The 23,393-nt window shown below is 39.4% G+C and overlaps 1 protein-coding gene and 1 long non-coding RNA gene across 2 annotated transcripts; both read left to right on the top strand.

Annotated features, from left to right (window-relative positions):
* The first annotated feature begins 709 nt into the window (after positions 1-709).
* Positions 710-3,502, top strand: nanos1 (nanos homolog 1). Its single transcript, XM_026917336.3, has one exon. It carries the CDS (start codon positions 1,142-1,144, stop codon positions 1,874-1,876), a length of 735 nt encoding a protein of 244 aa, XP_026773137.3. The 5' UTR covers positions 710-1,141; the 3' UTR covers positions 1,877-3,502.
* Positions 3,503-20,156: 16,654 nt separating this feature from the next.
* LOC117597621 (uncharacterized) lies at positions 20,157-22,863 on the top strand. Its single transcript, XR_004578383.2, has 3 exons — positions 20,157-20,481; positions 21,000-21,073; positions 22,090-22,863. It is a non-coding gene; the product is annotated as an uncharacterized LOC117597621 (long non-coding RNA).
* The last annotated feature ends 530 nt before the right edge of the window (positions 22,864-23,393 follow it).

Below are 23,393 nucleotides of genomic sequence, written 5' to 3' on the forward strand. Positions count from 1 at the left end.
TCAGTATGCTTGCAGTGAGCCAGGAGCTTGTAGAACAAAAGCCTTCCAGCACTACAGCCCTTCACTGAGAGCCAAGTCCACAGCGGGCACACCATCAAAAAAGAACTGCGGGACCTGAGCAAATCTACTGACATCTGAGCTTAGGCCATTTAACTCCAAATGATACACCAGCTCGAGGCTCGGTTAAGTGCTGTGCTGCAGAGAAAGGACTGTAGTGTGTGTGGACAAGCATCAAGAATCACTAACAGGTGTATGGGTTCTTCCCCTAACACCATGATTGCTGCTACAGTGAATGCTTTCTTTACTTAGAAACAGAAAGACTGCTGGCATGCACTAACACGCCCATACATAAATATATAGATGTGCATTCACGTTTGTTGGAAGAGGAGTTTTAGGGTTTATTGCATATTTGTTGCATGGAGTGGACTGCTGTGCGCAGGTGCGATGGCCGCGCGCTCAAAGAACAAAGAGCCGCGCGTTCACGCAAACAAGCACGCAGTTCCAGTGAGTTCAGCTGCTAGTGTTTTATAAGAGACACTTGTGCAAAAGGTGTCGTCTTAGTTCGCATTTTGCTGTAGGGAAGACAGAGTGCTGGTGGCAGTAGTCAAAAATAAGGCTTGTGTGTGTGAGGGAGGGAGGGAGGGGTCGTGGATGGCGATAGAATGACATTTTCCCGAAAAAAATATTACGCAGTTGTGTAAGGTTTCAAACGCAGCTGTGCATCATGTGCGAGCTTCTCTTCTCATCCCTCTCAGTGTGTTGATTAGGAGTGCAGGCACACTGCAGCTAACACGCTTTATGACTGTTTTACATCGTAAAGTTGCAAAGTTGCGGTACTGCTCGCTTTTTTTTTTTCTTGCAGAGTCGTTTCCCTTTTGAGGGCTTTAGCTCGTGCTGAAGAAAACACGCTGTTGATCTGCTCCCAAACTCGAAGCGCAAAGAGCCCCGCCCCTCTCTCCGCTCCTTCTCCAGGCTTATAACCAGCAGCCTCGCGCGCAGCCCGAAATACCCAAGACAAGCGCTGGACCTGACTACATCTGTTAGCTACGTGCCGTTTCAGTCGGGACGGAATATTTATTATCCGTTTTATCCTGCACAGAGAGGCGCCATCGCGCCGCTCGGGAGTCAGGGGAAAAGCGAGATGGATTTTTTAAACCACAGCTACTTAAGCGCGCGCACGTCCTACGACTACACGTTCAACTTCTGGAACGACTATCTGGGCCTGTCCACGCTGGTGACGCAGAGCAGCAAGCGCGGTCCCGGCGGCGGAGCGAGCCCCAACTCCATCACGGAGTCTCTGAAAGCTACACTGGGACTGGACGACTCGGCGGCGTGCCCGTGCGCCGCGCACTTGGACTACTGCTGCTGCTCTTCCTCGTGCTGCTCCTCTTCCTCGTCGTGCGGCTGCTGCTGCCCTCCTGCAAGCCCGCCACCGCCTTCCCTGCTCGAGCTCAAGGAGCGCTTCTCGGCGCTCGGCCCGTTCCGTAGCCACGGCGCGGGGATTGTAGGGCATGAGCGCGACGCGGGCTTCGGAGGAGGAGGAGGAGGAGGAGGAAGTTTCACGGCTTTCGAGCTGTTCGGCGCGGATAGGAAGGTGCGCAAGACGGCGGCGGCGCGCGCCAAGCAGGAGCCCAAGATCTGCGTGTTTTGTCGGAATAACGGCGCGCCTGAAGAGGTGTACGGCTCGCACGTGCTGAAGGCGCCCGACGGCCGCGTGGTGTGCCCGATCCTGCGCGCATACACGTGCCCGCTGTGCAGCGCCAACGGCGACAACGCACACACCATCAAGTACTGTCCGCTCTCCAAGGAGCAGCCCGCGCCCCGAGCGCTCAAAGGAGGCCGGGCTGTGGGCGGTAAGCGCGTCAAAATCTTCTAAAAAAAAAAAAAGAAAAGAAAAGAAAGAAAAAAAAAAGCACCGATCTACACGCGCTCAGTAAATAAATCACCTACATTTATTGCACTGAACCTTTTTTTCCAGTTGACTGTTCCAATCGCGGCTTTCCGAGTCTTAACTTGCTAGACTGTAGGATTTATTAAACAAATAAGATATCAATGTTTTTCTGTTTAAAAAAAATCCTTTATATTTTTATAGATGCTTTATTTCCATAGTTTATTGTATACTTTATTCATAAAAAAAATCTCTTTTTCCACGTGTTTGTCTTAGATGTTTATCAGTTCATATTCAGTCACGTTTATATAAATAAAAGATGGTATTTTTTTGTTTAAATGGGCAAAAGTCATGAATGTTAACATAAACATCAGAGCAAATAAGTATTTTCTTTACTGTAAGCTAAGCTTACACATTGTGTTATGTCTTTTAAACCAAAGTTAAGTTTGTCATCTTGAGAATGTTTCATTTCCAATCTTCTTCTCTGAGTTTGGTTTGGTTTATTTAGCCCATTCCTTTCTTCCTACGGTCCACCACATACTTTCCTTCCCTCCCAGGCTGACATTTGATATGGGTGAGGAAGAGAAAAAACACCAAGCTCAGAAACACAATGGGGTCTCTGTTGGATGTTACATGGTCTTAGCATAACCTCATAATGAGTAGATGCCCAGCCAAACTGGGCTGTTATGATCCCTACTGACAGAGATGGGTGTGGGCTAGTCTTTCAGCCAGACCCCTTTCGAGATGTCTTCATTAGGCCAATACAAGGTGCCCTGCTAATGTTTACACCCCAAGAAAGGGGAACACACACACACACACTGGAGAATGCGTCTTGAGGGGACCTGTCTGGCGCCAGAGCTGCCCTTGTGCACCAAGCTTTCACACTTGACCTTTTTTTTACCCTGAAAACCATCACAGGCACGCTGCAGAGAAAACAGCGGGTGAGTTATAAAATAATGCAGTCTGATAACTCTCCAAGAGTCAGTGGTGGAACAGAACGGAATGAATGTTCTTAATAAAAAAAGCTTTTTTTGTAAAACAATGCATTTGCCCCCTTTTTTGCATTATGTAAAAAAAAAATGAATCCAAAAGAATGATGCAAAAATGTTGTGAATGTACAATTTAAACATGCAGGACTGCACATGGTCTGACCATTCGTTTACCAAAGGAATTCAATTGTAATGAAGTAAGGAACATAGATTTGCTGTAATGTAAATAATAAAACAAAAAAGTCGATTCATGTCTATTCAGTATTTTAACATTTAAAAGTGACTTTAGAGGGTGCTACCTCAACAATATTTTGTACTTACATGTAAAATGTCAATAGCAGTTTATTAATATAGCGCTGCCATTTATAATAAGGGTTTTTAATAGTATTTTTGATCTTTGTATAACATAATTGTATTTTTCTTTCATTGCATTCCAATAAGCTCTTAGCATTGTTTGCCAATAGGTGATGGCTGAATATAATGACAAAATATCGTACTATTTTTCAGTTGTTCAATGTTACATTCTTGATGAGTGAAAGATAAAATGGAATATGTTGGAAAATTTAGACAATTTGCCACTTTTAACTGAGGTTTGTAATTAAATTAAAAGAGCACTAAAAACAAACACTGTTGGATTTTGTTATTTATATTTTGTCACGATTTTCCTGTTAGCAGCTGTGCACAGTTAAAAGAAATGAATTCGGTAGAGAAATAAACTCCTTGTCAGATGTATTCCTCCATGCAGTCAACGTGTCCTACATATTTTGAGTGCTGTTTAGAGCTGAACACTGCCAGTTGTTTGTTGAGGTTTTTTTTTTCTTCTTCTTTTCTGTTACTGTCACTGCCCACCTTTCTCCTAATGGGTTTCTTTAAGTAAACAGACATGGCCAAACACACACAGCCCAGTGTTGGCTGTTCCACTGATCTAATGTGATGCAGTCTCACAGTTTCAGCTCACAGTCAGAGAGAGAGAGAGAGAGAGAGAGAGAGAGAGCAGGCCTCAAGGTTAAGAAAAGCTGCCTACAGGAGAGTGAGTGGTGCTGGTTCTATTTTCGCAGTGTGATTTTGTAAACTCGAGTGTCTAACTTTACTCCCCCCCAGGAGAATGAGATTAGCTGTCAGCGCATAACTTCTACACACTTCAGAAGAGAGGAAGTAAAGAGGGCAGAGGGCAGTGTTCTGTTTTCTTTCTTTTGCTTTCTTTCAGTAGGTCCCATCACACCTTCAGGCCTGCTTACCCCTTTCCCCTCTGTCACACACAAATGTGCAACACCACACACACAACTGAGACACTTCATTAAAATGGATGGATGCTAAGTACAGCAGGGATTTTATATATAATCTCGTATCATATCCATTTCTTTCAAATGGTCAAATAATAATAATCTCATAATATGCATATATATTTGTGATTTCATTTCAACCACACACTCAATGACACACAATCACACACTGATCATGGCACCTAGGATATAGAAGAAGAAGCCAAATCTACATTACAGTGAAATTACTCTCTTTGAATAATCCAGAATGTTAGGAACCTGGGGCCAGAGATGATACAGAGCCCCTGGAGCAGAGTGAGATAAGGGCCTTGCCCAAGAGTGGCAGCCTGGCATTGCTGGAGCTTGAACTTTGGAGTGTGTTTTGACCTACTGATGAGTAACCCAGAGCCTTTAGCCACTGAGCCACCACTGCTCATACGGCCAAAAATATATGGATACCTGACCATCACAGCCATACAGTATGTGAGCCTTTCTTAAACTGTTACCACAAAGTTGGAAGCATAGAATTGCCTAGAATGTCTTTATATTCTGTATCCAGCATCACAATTCCCTTCACTGGAACAAAGAGGTCCAAACCTGTTCCAGCATGATAATGCTCCTGTGTACAAAGTGAGGTCCATAAAGACTTGGTTTGCCAAGTTTGGAGTGGAAGAACTTTATTGCCCTGCACAGATACCTGACCTCAACCCCACTGAACACCTTTGGGATAAATTGGAACTGTGCCCCAGGCCTCCTCACCTGACATCAGCTCCTGACATCCATCACCTTACTAATGCTCTTGTGGCTGAATGAGCAAAATCCCCACAGCCACACTCCAAAAAGTAGAAAGGATTTGGAATGAGATGTTTAGCAAGCACATTTGGGTGTGATTTGTCACACACTTTTGGCCATATAGTGTGCTTTCCACCACTTTATACTACACAAACGATGTAATGGTAGTTCAATATAAAAGATATTGGCAGTCTTAAAAACCGCCCAGGCTACAAAAGACAAGAAAACATAGACTAAACTAGCTAGCTATCACTAACAAATGATTGTTAGCATTAGTGTTTCCTTTTTCTATCAATGCTAGGCTGTTTCCTACTCATGTTCAATGCAGGAGGACCAAAATACATAACTGATACTATAGTTACCTATGAATTTAAACCATGGTTGTGTAAAAATTCTAATATTAAAAATTATTTTGTTCAGATTTAACCACATAAAGCAAACATGCTATATTCAAAATTTAAAACCACCATCACCCATCACATCTATGCATATGCATATTGAATTATATAACTGCATTTATGGTAGTCCAAGAAAGTGAGATATTACATTTATCTTCTGTACATTATGAATAATAATGTGTGCTTTAGAAGTTAGCTTTCAGATTAGAATCATCCTGTAGTCATTCAGTCATACATGGGTTGGGATGACTGGTTCTTTCTCATATGCAGCTTGACAATGTAGTGTGCGTATGCTGTGTATATTCTTGGTCTGCGTATAAGTTTTCCTCTGCTGTTATTTATGTTTTATCTGAGACTTGGCTGCATTTCAGCATGGCCCATTAAAATAGATACTGCAGTTCACTTTTCCTTAACCCCATTTACATATACAAGGTCTCCAAAGGACCTCTTCTCCAATATAGACTGGGAACATGTCAATATTATAGATTATATTTATCTGAAGCACATTTAGCATTTATTGGGAATATTGTTTCTATCCTGGGTCCAGGGACTGAATTGAACTCCATGTCAGAGCTCTGAGAAAGGCATACAGACAATACAGATCAGACTTTTGTTTCCCATTACACAATAATATTATGCTGAAAAAGATGAGCTCAATAAAACTTGTGCATCACAAAGCATTAACAGAAACTGTATGTAAACTTAATTCAGATAAATTTCTATTTCATTGTCCAAGGACCATTATCCGACTTTGTATGCATTAACTTCACAGTTTTCCCTGACATAGGGCTCTGATGGATTTTGGCTGCCGTTCAAATTGAACATAATATCCTGCAATGTGTGAAGCAGTCGCCAATTGAAATAAAGAAGCACTTTAGAACTCACATCTCATCTGAACCTTATTACTTCATTCAGTATGCTTTATATCACAGGTGTCAAACTACAGCTGGGAGGGTGATAACGTTGCACGGTAGAGATTTCACTACTCTAACCTACGTGATCTGACTCAAGAAAGCCTTGAAAATTAGGTGAACTGATTGAGATTCTAGGCCGTGAAGTTCTGTGGTCCTTCAGGAGTGGACTGTAATACATTGGCTCAGTATGGCACTGAGATTGCTAATTGTTTTCACCAGATCATTACACAAAAAGAGCAGTAATAAGGTAGACAGTGTCTGAGCAACGATGATAGACTTGCTAAACCTCCAGTGAGCTGGGAATTTGCTTCTCACAGACAGTGGAAATGGCTAAGAAACTCTCAAGGGTAAAATTGGCTTGCAGCCAAGCATGAAACCCATTCTAGAGCACAGATATGGAGGATCTCCTCTTCGTGAATACTTCAGTCCCAGTCTATGAGGACATTTGAGCATGCAGCAAGCTATGTCTAAGGATGTGAATATACACAATTTTGATCAGCTCCATTTAATAATTTAGCACAAGCATTGTTTTAGGCCAGTTCTAGGATTACGTTAGTTAAATGGCTTTCTAAAGTCACTAAATAAACTAGAATAAAACAAACAGTACTGTGCATTAAGTAAGATATAATCCGGAATAGGGCATGCTGTTATAGGAAAATAATCAAGATGTGGTGTGATGCAGTCTGACACAAAATGGAGTTACTGTTACTACCCTGTTGTTGTTGTTCCTCTTTCGGCTGCTCCCGTTAGGGGTCGCCACAGTGGATCACTGGACCGCGTATTTGATTTGGCACAGTTTTAAGCTGAATGCTCTTCCTGACACAACCCTCCTCCGTTTTATCCGGGTTTGGGACCGGCACTGAGAGCGCTCTGTTGCACGCAATCCCAGTGGTCGGAGTTGGTTCCCTGGCCAGGAATCAAACCTGAGCCACAGCAGTGAGAGCACTGTGGCCTAACCACTAGTCCTCCAGGGACCCCAGTAATTTGCCAAAGATTACTTTTTATTAATTGAAAAAGGAAGTATTGTGCTTTTTTATCAGTTTATACTTACATTTAATTTTGTGGAACATCCACAATACAAGTTAGTTCTTGGTATCATTTAGATTACAGCAGCTATAAACAGTCGTTCCCTCACCAGCTGTAGTTTTCTCTCTCTTTTGAAGTCAATAAGACAAAAAAACAACAGCTTGTTATGTTACTAAAAACCAGAAAGCATGCTCTGTTGCACAACTCTCCCATGGCAGAAAAATTACTGACACTTACAAAGTGCTGAAACCTGAGACTCCTTCCTTAAATGTTAAATAAATGTCTCTTTACAGAATCCTTCACCATGTTAACGATTATACATTTTTCTTCAGTAAATAACACATTTCGTAGCTGTTTATTATTAGTCTTAGATCATGTGGACCATCTGCCTGTAAGTACCTGTGAATTAGCTGTTACTATAGAAATGATAATATATAAACCTTAGAGCAAAAATACTGTCCGAGTCGTGCTGTTATAGAAAATTAATCAACACATTCTGGCCAATCATGATTTAGGAAATCACCAATACTGTGCTATAAACAGATTTACTACTGCTGGGTTGTAGTTATAAATGCTGCTTCTAGCTAGCCAGATACCTCTACCAATACTATTACAGCATTTTCTCTATACCTTAATGTCCACAGCTGTACATAGCCTTGTATATGCCACTCTCATAGAAATTTAACTGAATCCTTCCTATGGGTAGACTAATCCACTGGGTTTCTCAGCATAACTGACAGTAAGTGTATTTTCAATTTCGAATATTTTTGGTCTTCATAAATGATTCATTGAGTGGCGGTTACCCAGCCAAGGCAAACTTCCTGCCCAATCTCATGGCACAGGATGCTGCATAAAAATCAAGCATGCAGCAATCTTCAAGTAACAGACTTGTCAGTGTTTTGTGTTAGTTTTCTGTGTGTGTATGAGACAGAAAGATATGAAGCAGTAGGTTTATCCACAATGTATAAACACTTTTGTATGTACATATAGGTGACACGTTATAAAGTGTAAGGTGAAAGGCGGAAAGGGTAAGGTATTGAGCCAAAACAAACCACCAGAACAGCTTCAGTGCATCTTGGCAAAGTCTCTGGAACTGTACTGGAGGAATGAACACCATTCTTTCAAAACAGATTCCCTCAACTGGTGATTTGATATGGTGGTGGAGAGCACTGTCGAAAACATAAGTCCAAAATCTCCCAGGGGTTCAGCTGGGTTGAGATCTGGTGTCTATGAAGGTCACAGCATATGATTTACATCATTTTCATACTCATCAAACCATTCAATGTGCCCCTGTGCTCTGTGGATGGGGGTGGAGTCATCCTGGAAGACTCTCCCAATTGGAATAGAAATGTTTTTTCGTAGGATAAAGTTGTCAGTAAGAATAATCAAAAGTGGACCAGAATATTACCCCACAGCGTAACAGAGACACTTGTTTTTCCTTTAATTTGTTGTCCATCTGTACTCAACTGTTGATTGCAACTGCATTTGGCTGAGTTTATTCCCCAAACCGCAGTACTCCATTACTTCAGCAGAGGGCAGAGCCTGCAACGCCACACAAAATGCAGCATTCCACCCTCCTTTTTGGAGACTATTTCGAGTCTGGTAAACAGATAAATCATTTTCTGTACATAAACGTCTGGCTTTAAATCTTGTCATATAAGAAAGTTTGTCGATGGTCATTGCTTAGGCATTTCTATTTTGTGATAATATCAGTGACTAATCCTTTCCTGATTTCTGGGAGTTGTGAGAATCCCTGCTGCTCGGCCTTTAAGATCAGAGGCACACTGTGTGTATGTGTGTGTGTATTTACCTGCAAATACATCCTTTAATTTGACTCTGCCTTTGATAGTAGTTCACAGTGGCGCTCTGTGGGATCACAGGAATCATTCGTAGATGCATAAATTTTCTTTCATCTTAAGCTATGAAGTGGACTGACTTTATTATGTAGATAGAGCTCAGTGCAATTAGTCCATCATCCAGCTCAGGTTAATTGAAAGAAACTCAGAGAAAATATCAAACGCAGAAGTGGGAAAAATGAAGACGGACTTGAATTATTAGAATAAGTTTAATAATTATGTATCAAATCTTATATCTACAAAATCCTTCTTAGTTGAGTCCCATTAAAAGACTGTTCAGTATTTCAAGTATGCCAACAGTTCAAATGGAATGGAAGAGAAATAATGAACACTAAAAGTGGCATTAATAAAGCCTTTTTTATCTGTAATAATATTTTTCTCTGCTATATTTTTCCCTTGACCTTGACATTTACTCTGCGTGTATTTTTCTCTCTTGTTTGAGTCCCAGTGAGGTGAGGAATGCTCTCTTTGAAAGAGTCAGAGCCCCATGTGGTTGTGGTTAGGACTCCAGGCATGGAGGAGCGTTAGTGACGCAGGCTGGAGGAAATTACCGCAGCTTCCTGCAGCCTTCAAAAAGCCTTCAGGTATATGTACACACACACACACACATATGCACACATATGCACACACATGGTTTGTTCATATCCCTGAACCACGGTGGACACTATGTACTTTGTGCAACACAGTCTACAGATGCTATATACTGTAGACCAAAACTATTTGATGTTTGAAATTATATAGAACTGAGATAAAATATTTATAAAAGGAATTTTGGATTTACGTTTTTTGTTTAAGGCAAGAGAACTCACCTGTTCTGGTGCTAAATATTGCTGTTGCTAAACAATGTGTCAGAAATATCTACAGACTCATAGAAAAAGATATAGCTATTATTTTAATATCTGATATAAAGTGTAAGATTTAATTGTAGTTGTCTACACTTGTCTAAGATTGAAGTGTAATTGTATTTTGCAGCTCCATAACACATGCATTTGGTTTGCTGTGGCCTAGAAAAGTTTATAGAAACTTCTCTGCTGCCATCTAGTGTTACTTTATGTTTAGTGGCTGAGTATTAGAAAGGTTGCATCTTCCCCTAGGAAAGCTATACAGCTGTACATCTTGACCTGTCAGGAGAATTATAACAATCTTACATAAATCAGTTTACTGTATTTTGGTGCAAAATCCCATAAGTCAATCACTTAATCTCATAAATCAACCACTCATGCTGTCTTATTAGCATTTGGTGAGTTTTCACTTATTTGTATAGTAAAAATAATAATAAAAAAGTTTCAGTAAATTATTAGAAAAACAAAGTAAGCCAAAGCAGATCTCCACACAGCCCCTATGTTTTGTTTGACTTATTCCTTTTTTGTGAGGTGAGTAGAAAAGGTGGGAGGTGCTGTGTTGAAGTGTCTCCAGGGTCCTGGGTTCAATCCTCAGTAGATCATGCTACTGTCTGTATAGAGTGTTCCCATGGATTTCCTCCAGACTCTCTAGTCTTCTTCCACTGTCCAAAAGTGTGCAGGTTGGTGGATTGGCGATGCTAAATTGCTCCCAGATGTGAATGAATGTGTGCATGATGCCCGGCAATGGACCGGCGTCCTATCTGGGGTGAAATATCCTGCCTTGCACCCAGTATTATCATGATACCTGGATTCACTACAACCTTGACTAGGATAAAGCAGTTACTGAAAGAGTGATTGACTATAGAAGGCCATTGGTGTCATAATGTGTGTGTGTGAATGATTACACTACCCAGCATTCCTGGGTCTCAGCATCAGAAATGCTGTTTTGTTATGCTACTAGAACTGTACACATGTGTCTGAAGTGTCTGCACTTTAAAGACAGCGTTAATGCAGGCTCCTCTCTCTGCATTGTATTTATTTCATATCAACTCATACTCATTGTGAAGGATGTGGTTTGGGTCACAAATGATTTTAAGGCTCTGCTTTCTCACAGTCTCCTCAAATATCTCCTAAATAGAAGGGGAGGGCAGCATGCCAATTATTTTTCAGGTTTTGGAGTTGTGATCTGAGTTTAACAGACAGGTTACCAAACCATGTTGTAATACCATAACAAATAATGATTCAATGGCTGCCCTGTAAAACAATAACATAGTGCTTTTATCCAAGAACTATAAGCCTTCGTCAAATATGCAAACACTGACTAACTCGTTAGCAAACATACTCAACTTGACGAGTCCATTGTAATTGAAAATCAAAATGAATCCCTAAATACTTCTATATTGTTACCTGCTCAACTCTCTCCCCATAGATTAAAACTTGGCTGTGGTCACCAACAGACCTGAGATCAAAAACCATTTCTTTAGATTTTTTGATGTTTATCATCAGGTTGTGCTCCTCACACCACCGCACAACCTCTTACACATCCTTGAGAAGCTCCAGTACTTACAACCTGTGAGTCAGAGAGTATAGAATTGACTTTCTCCTGCTGCTGTCTCCCTATAAGAAATGCATAATACCTTATATAAGGATTCACCTCCATCTGTTTCAACTTTTTAACAGGATCTGCAGGATTATGGTATTAAATGCTAAAATAAAATCCATAAATCCATAAACATTAGTATAGCATAAGCTGTAGGATATTCAAGGTGCTTTAAAATAAAAAGTGTGGTATTGTTTAAGGCATAATCCGTGCTTCTACCATCTTCATAAGCAAATTGATAGGGATCTAATAGATGTTGTACTTCACCTCATAGGTTCCATACCATAATGCATCAAATGATTTAATCACTACTGATGTTAGTGCTACCGGTCTGAAATCATGCAAGTGCCAAGGTTGAAGTATTATTGGCCTAAAAACACTTTTAAACATTATCTGTATTGACTGCAGTGACCTTTCACCCTTCAGTGAGTCATACTGGTATGTTTACTGCTGGTTTGCTAAGTAGCTATACATTCATACGTACATATGAATTAGCCACTTATTAACTCTCTAGCTGAATTGGAATGAGGTTGTCAACCCAAATATGATCAGCTTCTTCACTACGCACATTTTAGTCTTAAATTTTCACTTGTTTTTTCCCACAGCTCTGTAATACATCTATATCTCTCTTTTTATGATAATGCAGTTGAATGAAGTTTTGGAAATACCTCTGATACTGATGATATCCACAAAAAATGCTTTTAAAGGACAGAACATTGACCCCAATGGTCTCTTGACCCCCTCCCCAAACCCACTAATAAAAATATTTGGTAGATATGAGTGAAAAAGAATGAAGACATCATACACAGAAAATAAAGTTTATTAAATGCTAACGTAATGTAAATGCAAATGTAATGTAATATGGCCTGCCTTATGATAAAAGAGCATAAAAGAGAATGTCAGCTTGTTTTGGAATGCCATTAGGGCTACTTTTGTCATGCAGACCTTGCAGCTCTGAGCCTATGGTGCCACAGTGACTGAATTTTCTCCTTTGTGCAGAATCGACAGCTGTTGGACTGTGAGAACTTCACTGAATATTACAAAATGGTGTTTTGACTTTCTGAACCCACTGAACGATCACTGACGCCATCTATTACTTAAAACGGCATTAGCATAATGTACAGGAGTAATACACTATATGGCCAAAAGTTATGTAGTTATATGACCATCACACCCATATGTGCTTGCTGAATATCCCATTCCAGATTGAGTCCCCCTTTGCAGTTATAATAACCTACACTCTTTTGGGAAGATTTTGGAGTGTTGCTGTGGGGATTTGCCAATCTACCTACAAGAGCATTAGTGAGATCAGGCACTGATATTGAGTGAGGAGGTCTGGTGTGCAGTTGGCATTCCAATTCCTCACAGACATTTTCAATGCGGTTGAGGTTCTTCCATACCAACCTTGGCAAATCATGTCTTCATGGACCTCACTTTGTTTGCAGGGGCTTATGATACAACATACAAAGACATTCTAAACAATTGTATACTTCCAACTTTGTGGCAGCAGTTTGGGGAAGAACCACATTTGGGTGTGATGGTCAGGTATCCACATCATTTTGGCCATATAATGTATTTTACTAGCTATCTTATCTAATTTAACACATGGTGAATAATAATAATGATAGCTTTTGATTGCTTTTGATGCTCCAAAATAGCTTCTATAGCACCTGAAACTAGGCAACTACACAACATACCAGAGCAGAGAATGGAAACTGTTATCTATCCCAGGCATTACAACTAACTAGATAACGTAAGAACATGAATCTATTGTTTAACACCACATTACAAGACCATAATTAATTGACTTTTGGCAAGTCATTTCTGTGTAAAAATGAGTCATAGCGTCAGCATATCAGTGTCCTCGAAATGAAATCTGTGTGGCTAGAGGGTCACATTTGCTAGTGCAGACTATGTGACACTAGGGTGATGTTCTTGAAGTGAGCAGATGCACATCTGCCTTTAAGAGCTGCTCACCTACTGGGACAATGCAATTAAAATTGGAAGCACTTTTTTCTTTTGCAGTAGTCCTGTGCTTGGCAATAATAGTGGTGTGACACACAGAGACATAGTTCAGCTATTTTGGAACACCTACAGCAAAGTGAACGACAGGATGTGAAGATGTGGTTCAAAGACTGGGTGGAAACAGATGATTACGCTGCTGCGGAAAGTGCAGTGATTCAAACAGATTATGCAGCAAGCGTGTTGATCGCTCCATTCTGGCCAAACAGGCCATGATTCCATCTGTTATTAATGTTACTGATGTGCACTGTGTCTCTACTACTTATGAGGCTGAACCTCCTGTCACAGATGAATGGTTACTGTGCCACAGCAGACTGCACACATAAACTGTCTGTGCATTGGGGTCTGGTTGATGGTTTACCACTATGAGTGCATAAACTAGTCAAAAATTTTCTCAGTGCAAAAAGATGTTCCCATTGTGGGCTCTGAACGATATGCTAAGTTGTTTGTACAACTAATGGACGACGCTTTCACTTAAGGCAGGTTGGTTGCTGGCCGTCACTACTGTCAGGACAGTTTAGTAGTGAATTGCATGCATTATCGCTCAGCGTACAGTGTCTGCATTAGGGACATACATGTCATGCTGTGGCCAAATACAGCATTTCTGCCAAAGATATTAACACCACAGCATATGGATCCATCTATAAATCTATCTTGTGGATGAGATTGTGCCCAGACCAGTCTTGTGTCCAGTGAGGGCTCTCAGGTGCTACGCGGAAGTCACTGACCAGCTGTTTGTGTGCTTTGGGGAGCACCATAAAGGGGTTCTGCTATCTTACGAAAAGTACTATGGCCAGCTCCTAGGCAGAACTACAAGAAGTGTCACTTCCAGACATTTGTGAAGCAACATCATTAAACTCACTGTGTACCATCTACTATTTCCCGAGGAAAACACACTGGCGGTGTGAAACATGAGAAAGTAGCATGGAAGTTTACATGTTTTTGTTCTACATCTAAATGGATGACAGCCAGGACACTGTGGTCACTTGGGTTAATGAGAACAGCTAGAGGACAAATGTGACACACTGAGGAGCCTTTAAAAGATACCCACATAAGGTCACGGTCACAAGGTGATGGCTTTGTTGTTGGATTTGTTATTAGGCCAGAAAACCAGCAGATGGGATGACTCCACTTGTTCTAAAGGACACCACCATGGTGGTCATTGTAGAACCGCAGTTCTATATGTAACCATCTGGTTTACTCAATTCTTAAATAAGTATATTTTTATATGCTAAATAAATACTGTTCCTGTCTCACATCTCAGCTGTGATGAACATGTCATAATTCATGCTTAAAATGTAGATATTGTACATGTGATTAGAAATAAAACCTGTTCATTTTGGCAGGTTCATTTAAATTAAATTTGAGTTTGATTTCCTGGTTCAAACCTAATTAAAGTTTCAGAATGTTTGCGAACATAAAAATCTTACAACTCCTCTGGTGTTAGCAGTTTTTATTAATGTTTGGAACAGTGTGATATAGTCCCATAGAGGGTGCTCACCCGTTTCTAATTGGGGACCAGTTTACAGAAAATATACATGAGGTAATCAGCCACAGTAACACTGCATATTAACCACAAAGCTTATAGGCAATAGCTTTTAGACACTGGCTGCCTGCATTATCCATTTTGTGTAAGGATTTTACTTTATGACCCTGACACACACACACACACACACATACAGACATAACTATTAATGCCTACACCTAAATCTAACCCTAATCTTAACCTTGGTAACCAAAAAATTAAATTTTTCCTGGTGAGAACCATTTAAATGTTCTCATAAGATCAAAATGTCAAATGGTCAGATATTCCTATCCCTGTATGGAAAGCTAATCACCACCAACATATAAAAACATATAGAAACTGTTGCATCAGTGAGTTGACACAAGGTGGCGCCCTTGTAGAAATAGTGATGCTGTAGTTTAGCAGTTTATACATACACAATGTTAAAGAGACAAAGAGCAAACCAGGTAAGATTAACATGTTGGTATTTATTTTTTTATCTAAAAGGTTTTATTTACTATAACAGCATTCAGTGAATTCAAATGACAAATGACAATGAGGCATTATTTCAAAATTTCCTCTAACAGTGTGTCTTATAGACAGTTATATATACTACATACAGTTTAGCAGTGAAGTTTACTCAAAAACTAGTCTGTTCCCCATGGTTTAAAACAGTATGCTTCAGTAGAGGTGACTGTAATTTCTCTTCCTCTATATGAAACTTCTCATGTCTCCTATATCTCCTACACTTGTGCTGAAACATATATTTATATTAAGCATTAGCCAGTTGCCTTTGCAGTAAATATTTGTGAATATTTGACAAAATGTTCCAAAAAAAGTTACTACTACTACTACTACAGATACTACTATTATTTTTTCCTTCCATTACAAGCCACTTGTGCAGTTACATCTCCACTTTGACACTTATCACACAAACTTTTGTAAGTGGTTTATATACAGACAAATGCACACATGCACACACAGATCAAATGAACACACCCTAGCTACAATTTCCTTTGGCAATCAGCATGTACAACATGCAGTAAACACACATCTAAGAGTAAATCAAATAATATACATTTTGAGTAAACAACTTTTTAAATATCAGAAATAGAGTAAACTATAAAAAAAAAAAAAAAAAAAAAGTGGCACACACAGTGGCCTCACAGCTTCAGGGACCGCGGTTCGATCCTAAACTCAAGTTACCGTCTGTGTGGAGTTTCACATGTTCTCCCCATGTCTGCTTGGGTTTCCTTCAGGTTCTCCAGTTTCCTCCTAGCTCCCAAAACATGACAGTCGGTAGATTGGCTACACTAAATTACAGGTGAAAGTGTTGGTGTGCATGGTACCCTGAGACAGACTGGCGTCCAGTGCAGGGTGTATTCCCACCCTCGATCCTAAGGGATCCACTGTGACCCTGACCTGATAAAGCAGTTACTGAAGATGAATGAACAAAAAAAATTAAAGACTATTCAGTGTCACTGATATACGCAGAAACTTGGAAATATAACCGAATAAACCATAATAAATAAATTTAGGTAACCAGGATGACATCCTGCAGGATCCAATGCTAGATGGTAGAAATGTAGTGTCAGCTGCTATCTGCTCCAAATCTAGGTCAAATTAATGTTTCTCAGGAGGATTGTGAGGACTGGTCTCTTCTTCACGCTGTAGGAAAAAGAAAGACAAGGCCTCTACATTCTGGGCAGAGATCACAGACATAAAACAGCAAAAAGGATACATTCCAAAAATGAAAAATAATTGTGCTTGAATAAAATTGTTACATGAATAGAATGAGATATAATTTTACCATTTAATTTGCAAATATATATATATATATATATATATATATATATATATATATATATATATATATATATATATATATTCATTTTTTTGCATTTATACTGCATGATCTCTACCCCCTCTCTCTATCCCAAACAAATCACCTTTTTTATACATTTCTAAAGAAACCATTAATCATATATTTTTATATTTATATTTATTTACATTTATAAATGAATGTATATTTTATTTTTGTTTATCGATAAATTAACAACATGTTTCAGTATATTTCTTTTGCATATCGACACCCTTTAGTCTGTAATTTAAAAAAGATATTTGTAAGTGTAATTTGGTATTTTGCTTAGTAGCACACACTCTACTACGCAGTAGTAAAAGAGCAAAGGAGATGAATCCAGACATTTTAATGTTTTAGAAAAGTTCAGCGTCTCTGGAGCAGAGGCAGACGCACAGAGAGAAGCCTTCAGTGAGAGTTCACATGCTTTCAGTGACTGATCTTCTCCACAACAGAGAACAGGGCTATAAGGGAAACCAGATCTATGACCAGATCTGGATACTTGGCCTCACTTTATAGAGCAAAAATGCACCTCAAAGACGTCTTGCTGGGACTGAACATCCGAACATTTTGTCGGCATATTTAACTTGTCACTAGGAATGGCAAACTTCTTGGTTACGGTGATTTTTGCTCTGTATATGACTCATGCATATAGGAACTGAAACCTGCCTGCTGTTTTCATGTTTATCTCCTACACTGGTGCTGAAAAGTAATGGGGGTGAATATAATAATAAATTTTGCTCAATATTTAGAAAGAAAAATATATTAAGACTCTATGCTTTTCTCTTTCGATGTGCAGAAATTTTTTATGTATTTTTTTTGATTACTGCATTTTTCAATATCATATCATCACATTAACGAAACAAACAATCTCATGTAAACACTTTCTTATTTGCCTTTTGCTTATTTTTGAGTATAAAAAATGTTGGATTTCTATTGTTATATTCTATTTAAATGATGAATAAAAAGTAATTGGTCTCAAGCAATGCTGGCAAGTGGGAATTTAGTCTTGCTAATTTAAAATCTATTAAGTTAGAAGGTGCAAATGTACAGGGATTTTCTGTTATATGAAATTGCTAAATATAGCTTTTTGCATAATTAGTTCTCTGATATGCGCCTTGGTACTTTTTCCCAAGCTAAAACTCTAATTGTTAGACATAATAATAATAATAATAATAATAATAATAATAATAATAATAATAATGTGCATGTTGGCAGGATTGTTGGTAAATTTCTGACTGGTGTTGGTATTTTTAAAGATAATCTGTTCCTAATACTAATACTAATACTGAAATCCTAATACATTTCATCCCTAAATAATACTGATTTTTATCTTATAGCTTAATAAGATGTAACTTCACTAAAACTACTTGGAAAGTATGTGTACTTACAGAATTAATGTGCATTTATGAGAGTAAAGAATGTCTGAATCTGCTGATGGGTCCCAGGAGTTAAGTTTTTTAACATTGTTTTCCACTGACTAGTTCTTAATAATAAAAAAATGCTCTTAACAAAAATAATACAAAATAATGCTTTTAGCATGACAATGGTAAATGAATGAATGAAATGAATCATGAATCGTGATTTTTTTTTTCTTTTTTAAAATTATTTTTATCTTTCTAATCCTTAAGTCATGAAGTCAGTGTTGCCCACATGAACTCATGCAACACTGGGATTTGCCATTCATGACTTTCTTAAAGAATCCTCTAAGAGCAGTGCAGCTTTTGTCACAGACCCCTATGAATGTTAACGCAATATGGTCACAGCCTGGCCAAAGCTGGGGTGGGATTGTTTTCAGACGCTTAATTCAATTTGTCACCTCCATTCTGGAGGCCTCGAGTGCCCTAATTTGTGTTAATGAGGGGTAATAAAGTCATAGCTCCTCGCCGTATGCCAGAGGGAGGGCGAGAGAGAGAGAAGGAGGTGGAAAAGGAGGGGAGACTCTCTCTTTCTGTCTACCTATCACTCCTTCTCTTAGTCACAGGCTGAGCACACCAATCTGTTGTTGTGTCCTCCCCAGCGCCTGGCCTCCATTGTTCCCCTTATTAGGTAGCTTTTGTTGCGTTAGTGCCGTCGCCATCTGCTGTGCTGTCGAGGCCGTAGGTGCGGGCAGGGGGCATTATGGAGGATAACACTCACTCCCCTCACTTCTTGCTGAGCTACAAAAGAGCTGGCGTGTCCCCAGCTCTCTCTGGCCACCCTCACATAAGGGCCCTTTCAAACTTGACGGAATTAGGGAGAGATTGATGTTCCTGGGCCAGGGGAATGCCACAGGAAGTATGGAAGGGTAGCAAGGCGGAGCGCTCTTGTTCACTTACCTCAGCTGGGCTACAGAGAGATTGTTTAAGTGTCTGTGTGTGCGTGTGTGTGTGTGTGTGTGTGTGTGTGCACGCTTATGGCAGCAAGAGACTGAGTGCAGGAGATTAAGGAAAGTTATTGTTAACAGCAAGCCTGTTATTTTAAAAAAGAGTTCCTGCCATGTGTCAGCTGTTAGACCGGATAAACTCACTTCAGGAAGCCTTTAAATGTTTAAATGTCTAAATGTTATTGTGTAAGTTGTCAGAGCTTATCCACTGAAATGGGGAGGTCTTCATTTAAGCGCTAAGGTTTTCTCCTGATCTGAGGTTTAACACATTTGTACAGTGTATTGTGAAGTGTTTAGAGAGAAAAAAAAGAAGGGTTTTTATTAACAAATACACACACACACACACACACACACACAAAAATTACAATAGACAATGTCATATTAATTAGCAAAAGTGAAATCTCCCTTCTTGAATGCAAAACATCACAGATTTTTTTTAGCTAATGAAAAACATTAATAATTAGTGGTGTAAGAAAATTATTTGACAGACGCAGTGTGTGAGTGTGTGTGTGTGTGTGTTTGGATAAGTGACGAACCAACTGTGTGTGTGTGTGTGTGTGTGTGTGTGTGATTTGATTCTGTAGGTGGCAGTGTGGCCTAGTTCATATCAGTACAGAGCTCAATATCACCAAACAGCTAACAGCTTAAGCAACAAAATCTGAGCAGTGACAAGGAAGTACCTAAAAATCAAAACACTCCTCCTCTAATAGCTTACTGACTGACATCATATTAACACTGGGAATGAATAAACAAACAAACAGACAGACAGACAAACAAACACTCAAACGAACAAATAAAAAAAACAAACCTTTGTTTAATGTGAGCAAAGATATGTTATTTTACAAATGGCTTCTTCTAACTATTGTTTATAGGAAAGCTGATTGGCATTTGTGTGTATGTGTCTAGTAGTTTAATTTGTTTACAAGAAGCAGATGAACATAAAAGGAAAAGGAAGAAAAAAGAGAAGTGTATTGGCTTCCTGGGTTTGTTTATTTGTTTTGCTGTCGTCTTTTGTCTCACTCTCTCTTTTCAGTGCCATATCAAACAGAGTGGTGTAATGGATTAGTGTAACCCCCAAATGACCCTGTCCAATGGAGCGACGTGCTTCTGAGCTCCCAGGATTTCTCACTCAACCAGCCACCACACCACGCTGCCTTAGAAAGCTGTATGTGAGTGTGTGTGTGTGTGTGTGTGTGTGTGTGTATGTGTGCAGATGCATATGACAGTGTTTTTTCTTTTTTAATAAAAGAAAAGTACTTGACTAGTCAGTGCACTAGTCAAGTGAGAAATTTGTAAATTGATAATAACTATGCAGTGCATAATGAGCTCTGCAGCTCATGATTTTGGTGGACTCAGGAGACAGCAGGTTATTTATCATGTAGACACTTTGCCATTTCTACCTCAGACTGTTCAGGCAAAAACTTTAGAATTACTGCAGCTTCTGCTTAATGCCTTACATTAGCATTTTCTAGAATAGTGGTTCTTTCACAGGTCTGAAATGTGAGGTATGCAGAAGCTGGTTGCAATTTTGATTATTTGCAGAAAGTTATATGTTCACTTTGAGTAAACTGAAATAAAAAATAATAATAATATATTTTACCACATACACTTGCAATAAAATACAACACACATACTAGACAAATAGTCAAAGGCTTCAATGAATTTCTTCTCTCTCTTTTCCAGAACCATTACTTCCACACTCCTTTCCAGAGACCAGGAAACAGAAATTGGGTGGTTAATAAACCGCATCTCACACTGTGAGGCTCGCTGATGCATTCCTTCACTCACATGCATTAAATATGCCACATACTTACATTCATACTAGTCATGGTTCTCCCATAATAATCTCCCTAAAAATCCACAGAATGTCCCACTGACACCATTCGGCAACAAACGCAGGGGAAATGTATTATTTTAGCTGCAAACGTTTGAGCTGGAATTAGGGATGGTGAATAACTTATGAGATGCTATTGGACCTCGCATATCCTCAGAGTCAAACTTCATTAAGTGTGCTGACTGATCTTATGTGCAGTCTGTTGTGTTTATAATGCGGGTGAGCAGTCTGCGTGTTAACAGCTTATTAACAGGGAGGTGGTTTGGTATTACTAATATCAACCAACCACACCAAAGGAACTGTTCTGAACAACACAGGCAGAACAGTACAAGAGATTAAATGGATAATTATAACTGTTGTGGAGCCAAATGTTTTATATTCAGAGAAAACATGTGGTAGAGGTTTACATGTGGCCAAATCCACCAAAAGAAAACCAAAAGAAAATGATACAGTAGAGACCACCATAATTATTCAATAATAGCCAAGTTGGATTTATACATAAGCAAAGAGCTAAGTCAAATTTTATACTAACTAAATAACTAACTAACTAATGCATAAATAAATAATGACATTTCTTATTAAAAGAATATTCCTATAATAAATGATGCATTAGTGCAGTTTACATTATGCTATTACAGGAAATAACAAAGCCTTATGAGAATTATTGAAAGAACTTCACCTTTTTAAGAACTTTTTCAGTGTAACAGAGAATAATATACAATAATCAATACATGTAAGATTCAGTACACAAACACACTCACACACATACCAACACCCACACAGCCACACGCTTCATATTGCTTCATCCTGTGCCAAAAAAAAGAGAGAGACAAAAATCTTTTTCATGCCTGCAGCTACATTACTCCCATGCAAATTTCTCTCTCTCTCCCTCTCTCTCTCACTCTCTCTCTCACTCTCTCTCTCTCACTCCCTCTCCAGGCCTTGGCGCACCACTGCTCTCAGAGGGTTCAAATAAGCGCCAGCGTTGAACCATGCTGCACCCCCTCCTCCTTCTCCGTTCATTCACAGCCGCGTAATTGGTAGTCAATTTGCGCTCCCTCTTCGCCCATTGTGCTGCATTTTGCTCCGACAGAGTGCGGAAGATTAATGGCCAAGTGCAGTCAAAGGGGCTGCGCCTCAGCAAGCATGGGCAGCCCTAAATCCATTACACCAATTTCCCCTGTCCTGCGCTCCAAAAAACGCCAGAGAGAGGATGAAGAGAATAAAAGAATCAAAGCAGTCAGATGGCCTTTGAAACACAGGAAAACAAAAGAGAGAGTGAGACAGGGAAAAATCACATTCAGATTTGAGAGCATCCGTGCAGATATTGTACCCGCCATTTTGCCTTGTTTTCTTGGGTTTGTCTTTATAATTGCTGAAAATCATTCAGTTCACTGTGTATAATAGTTTTATGCAGCAGCAAGTCTTAGGTATGTATGCTGTCTTTTATAACATTGCAGTTTGATTTTTCCTTTTATTTCTCAAATAAAGAGTCCTGTGCCCTAAATTGTATCTAGCTGTGCCTTACCTTGCCCTAACAGTGCCCCACTTTGTACCCTGCTATGCCCTAATCACATTGTCTCTGCAGCCTAACCATGTCTTCCCTGTACCCTAGTGTACACTATCTATGTCCTAATTGTGTCCTCTCTGTTACATAACTGTGTCTTCTCTGTTACTTAATCGTGTCTTCTCTGTTACTTAATCGTGTCTTCTCTGTTACTTAATTGTGTCCTCTCTGATACTTAATCATGTCTTCTCTGTTAGATAACAGTGTCCTCTCTGTTACTTAATCACGTCTTCTCTGCTGCATAACTGTGTTTTCTGTTACTTAATCGTGTCTTCTTTGTTACTAAATCGTGTCCTCTCTGTTACTTAATATTGTCCTCTCTGTTACTTAACTGTGTCTTCTCTGTTACTTAATCGTGTCCTCTCTGTTATTTAACTGTGTCTTCTCTGTTACTTAACTGTGTCTTCTCTGTTAATGCCGGAATCTGCATCCAACTACATCTCTCATAACACCACTCAGCCTATACACATGGCCGCAATGGACTCCAACTCCCATCACATCGGATTCCAAATCACAGAGACTTGGACTCAATCAAACAACCACAGTATTTAAGAGAACTCTTTCAACTTACTCAAAGTATACACTCTGTGAAGTATACACTCTGTGTTCTCACACCAGTCATTACCATGCCTTCTATTGTGTCAATTGTTTTTGGTTTTCCCATTTTTCTCTTTGC

This window comes from Pangasianodon hypophthalmus, chromosome 7 (genome assembly GCF_027358585.1).
Source record: "Pangasianodon hypophthalmus isolate fPanHyp1 chromosome 7, fPanHyp1.pri, whole genome shotgun sequence".
Lineage (NCBI taxonomy): Eukaryota > Metazoa > Chordata > Actinopteri > Siluriformes > Pangasiidae > Pangasianodon > Pangasianodon hypophthalmus.

Coding starts and splice junctions, on each gene's coding strand:
- nanos1 (XM_026917336.3), top strand. CDS start 1,142: ATGGATTTTTTAAACCACAGCTACTTAAGCGCGCGCACGTCCTACGAC.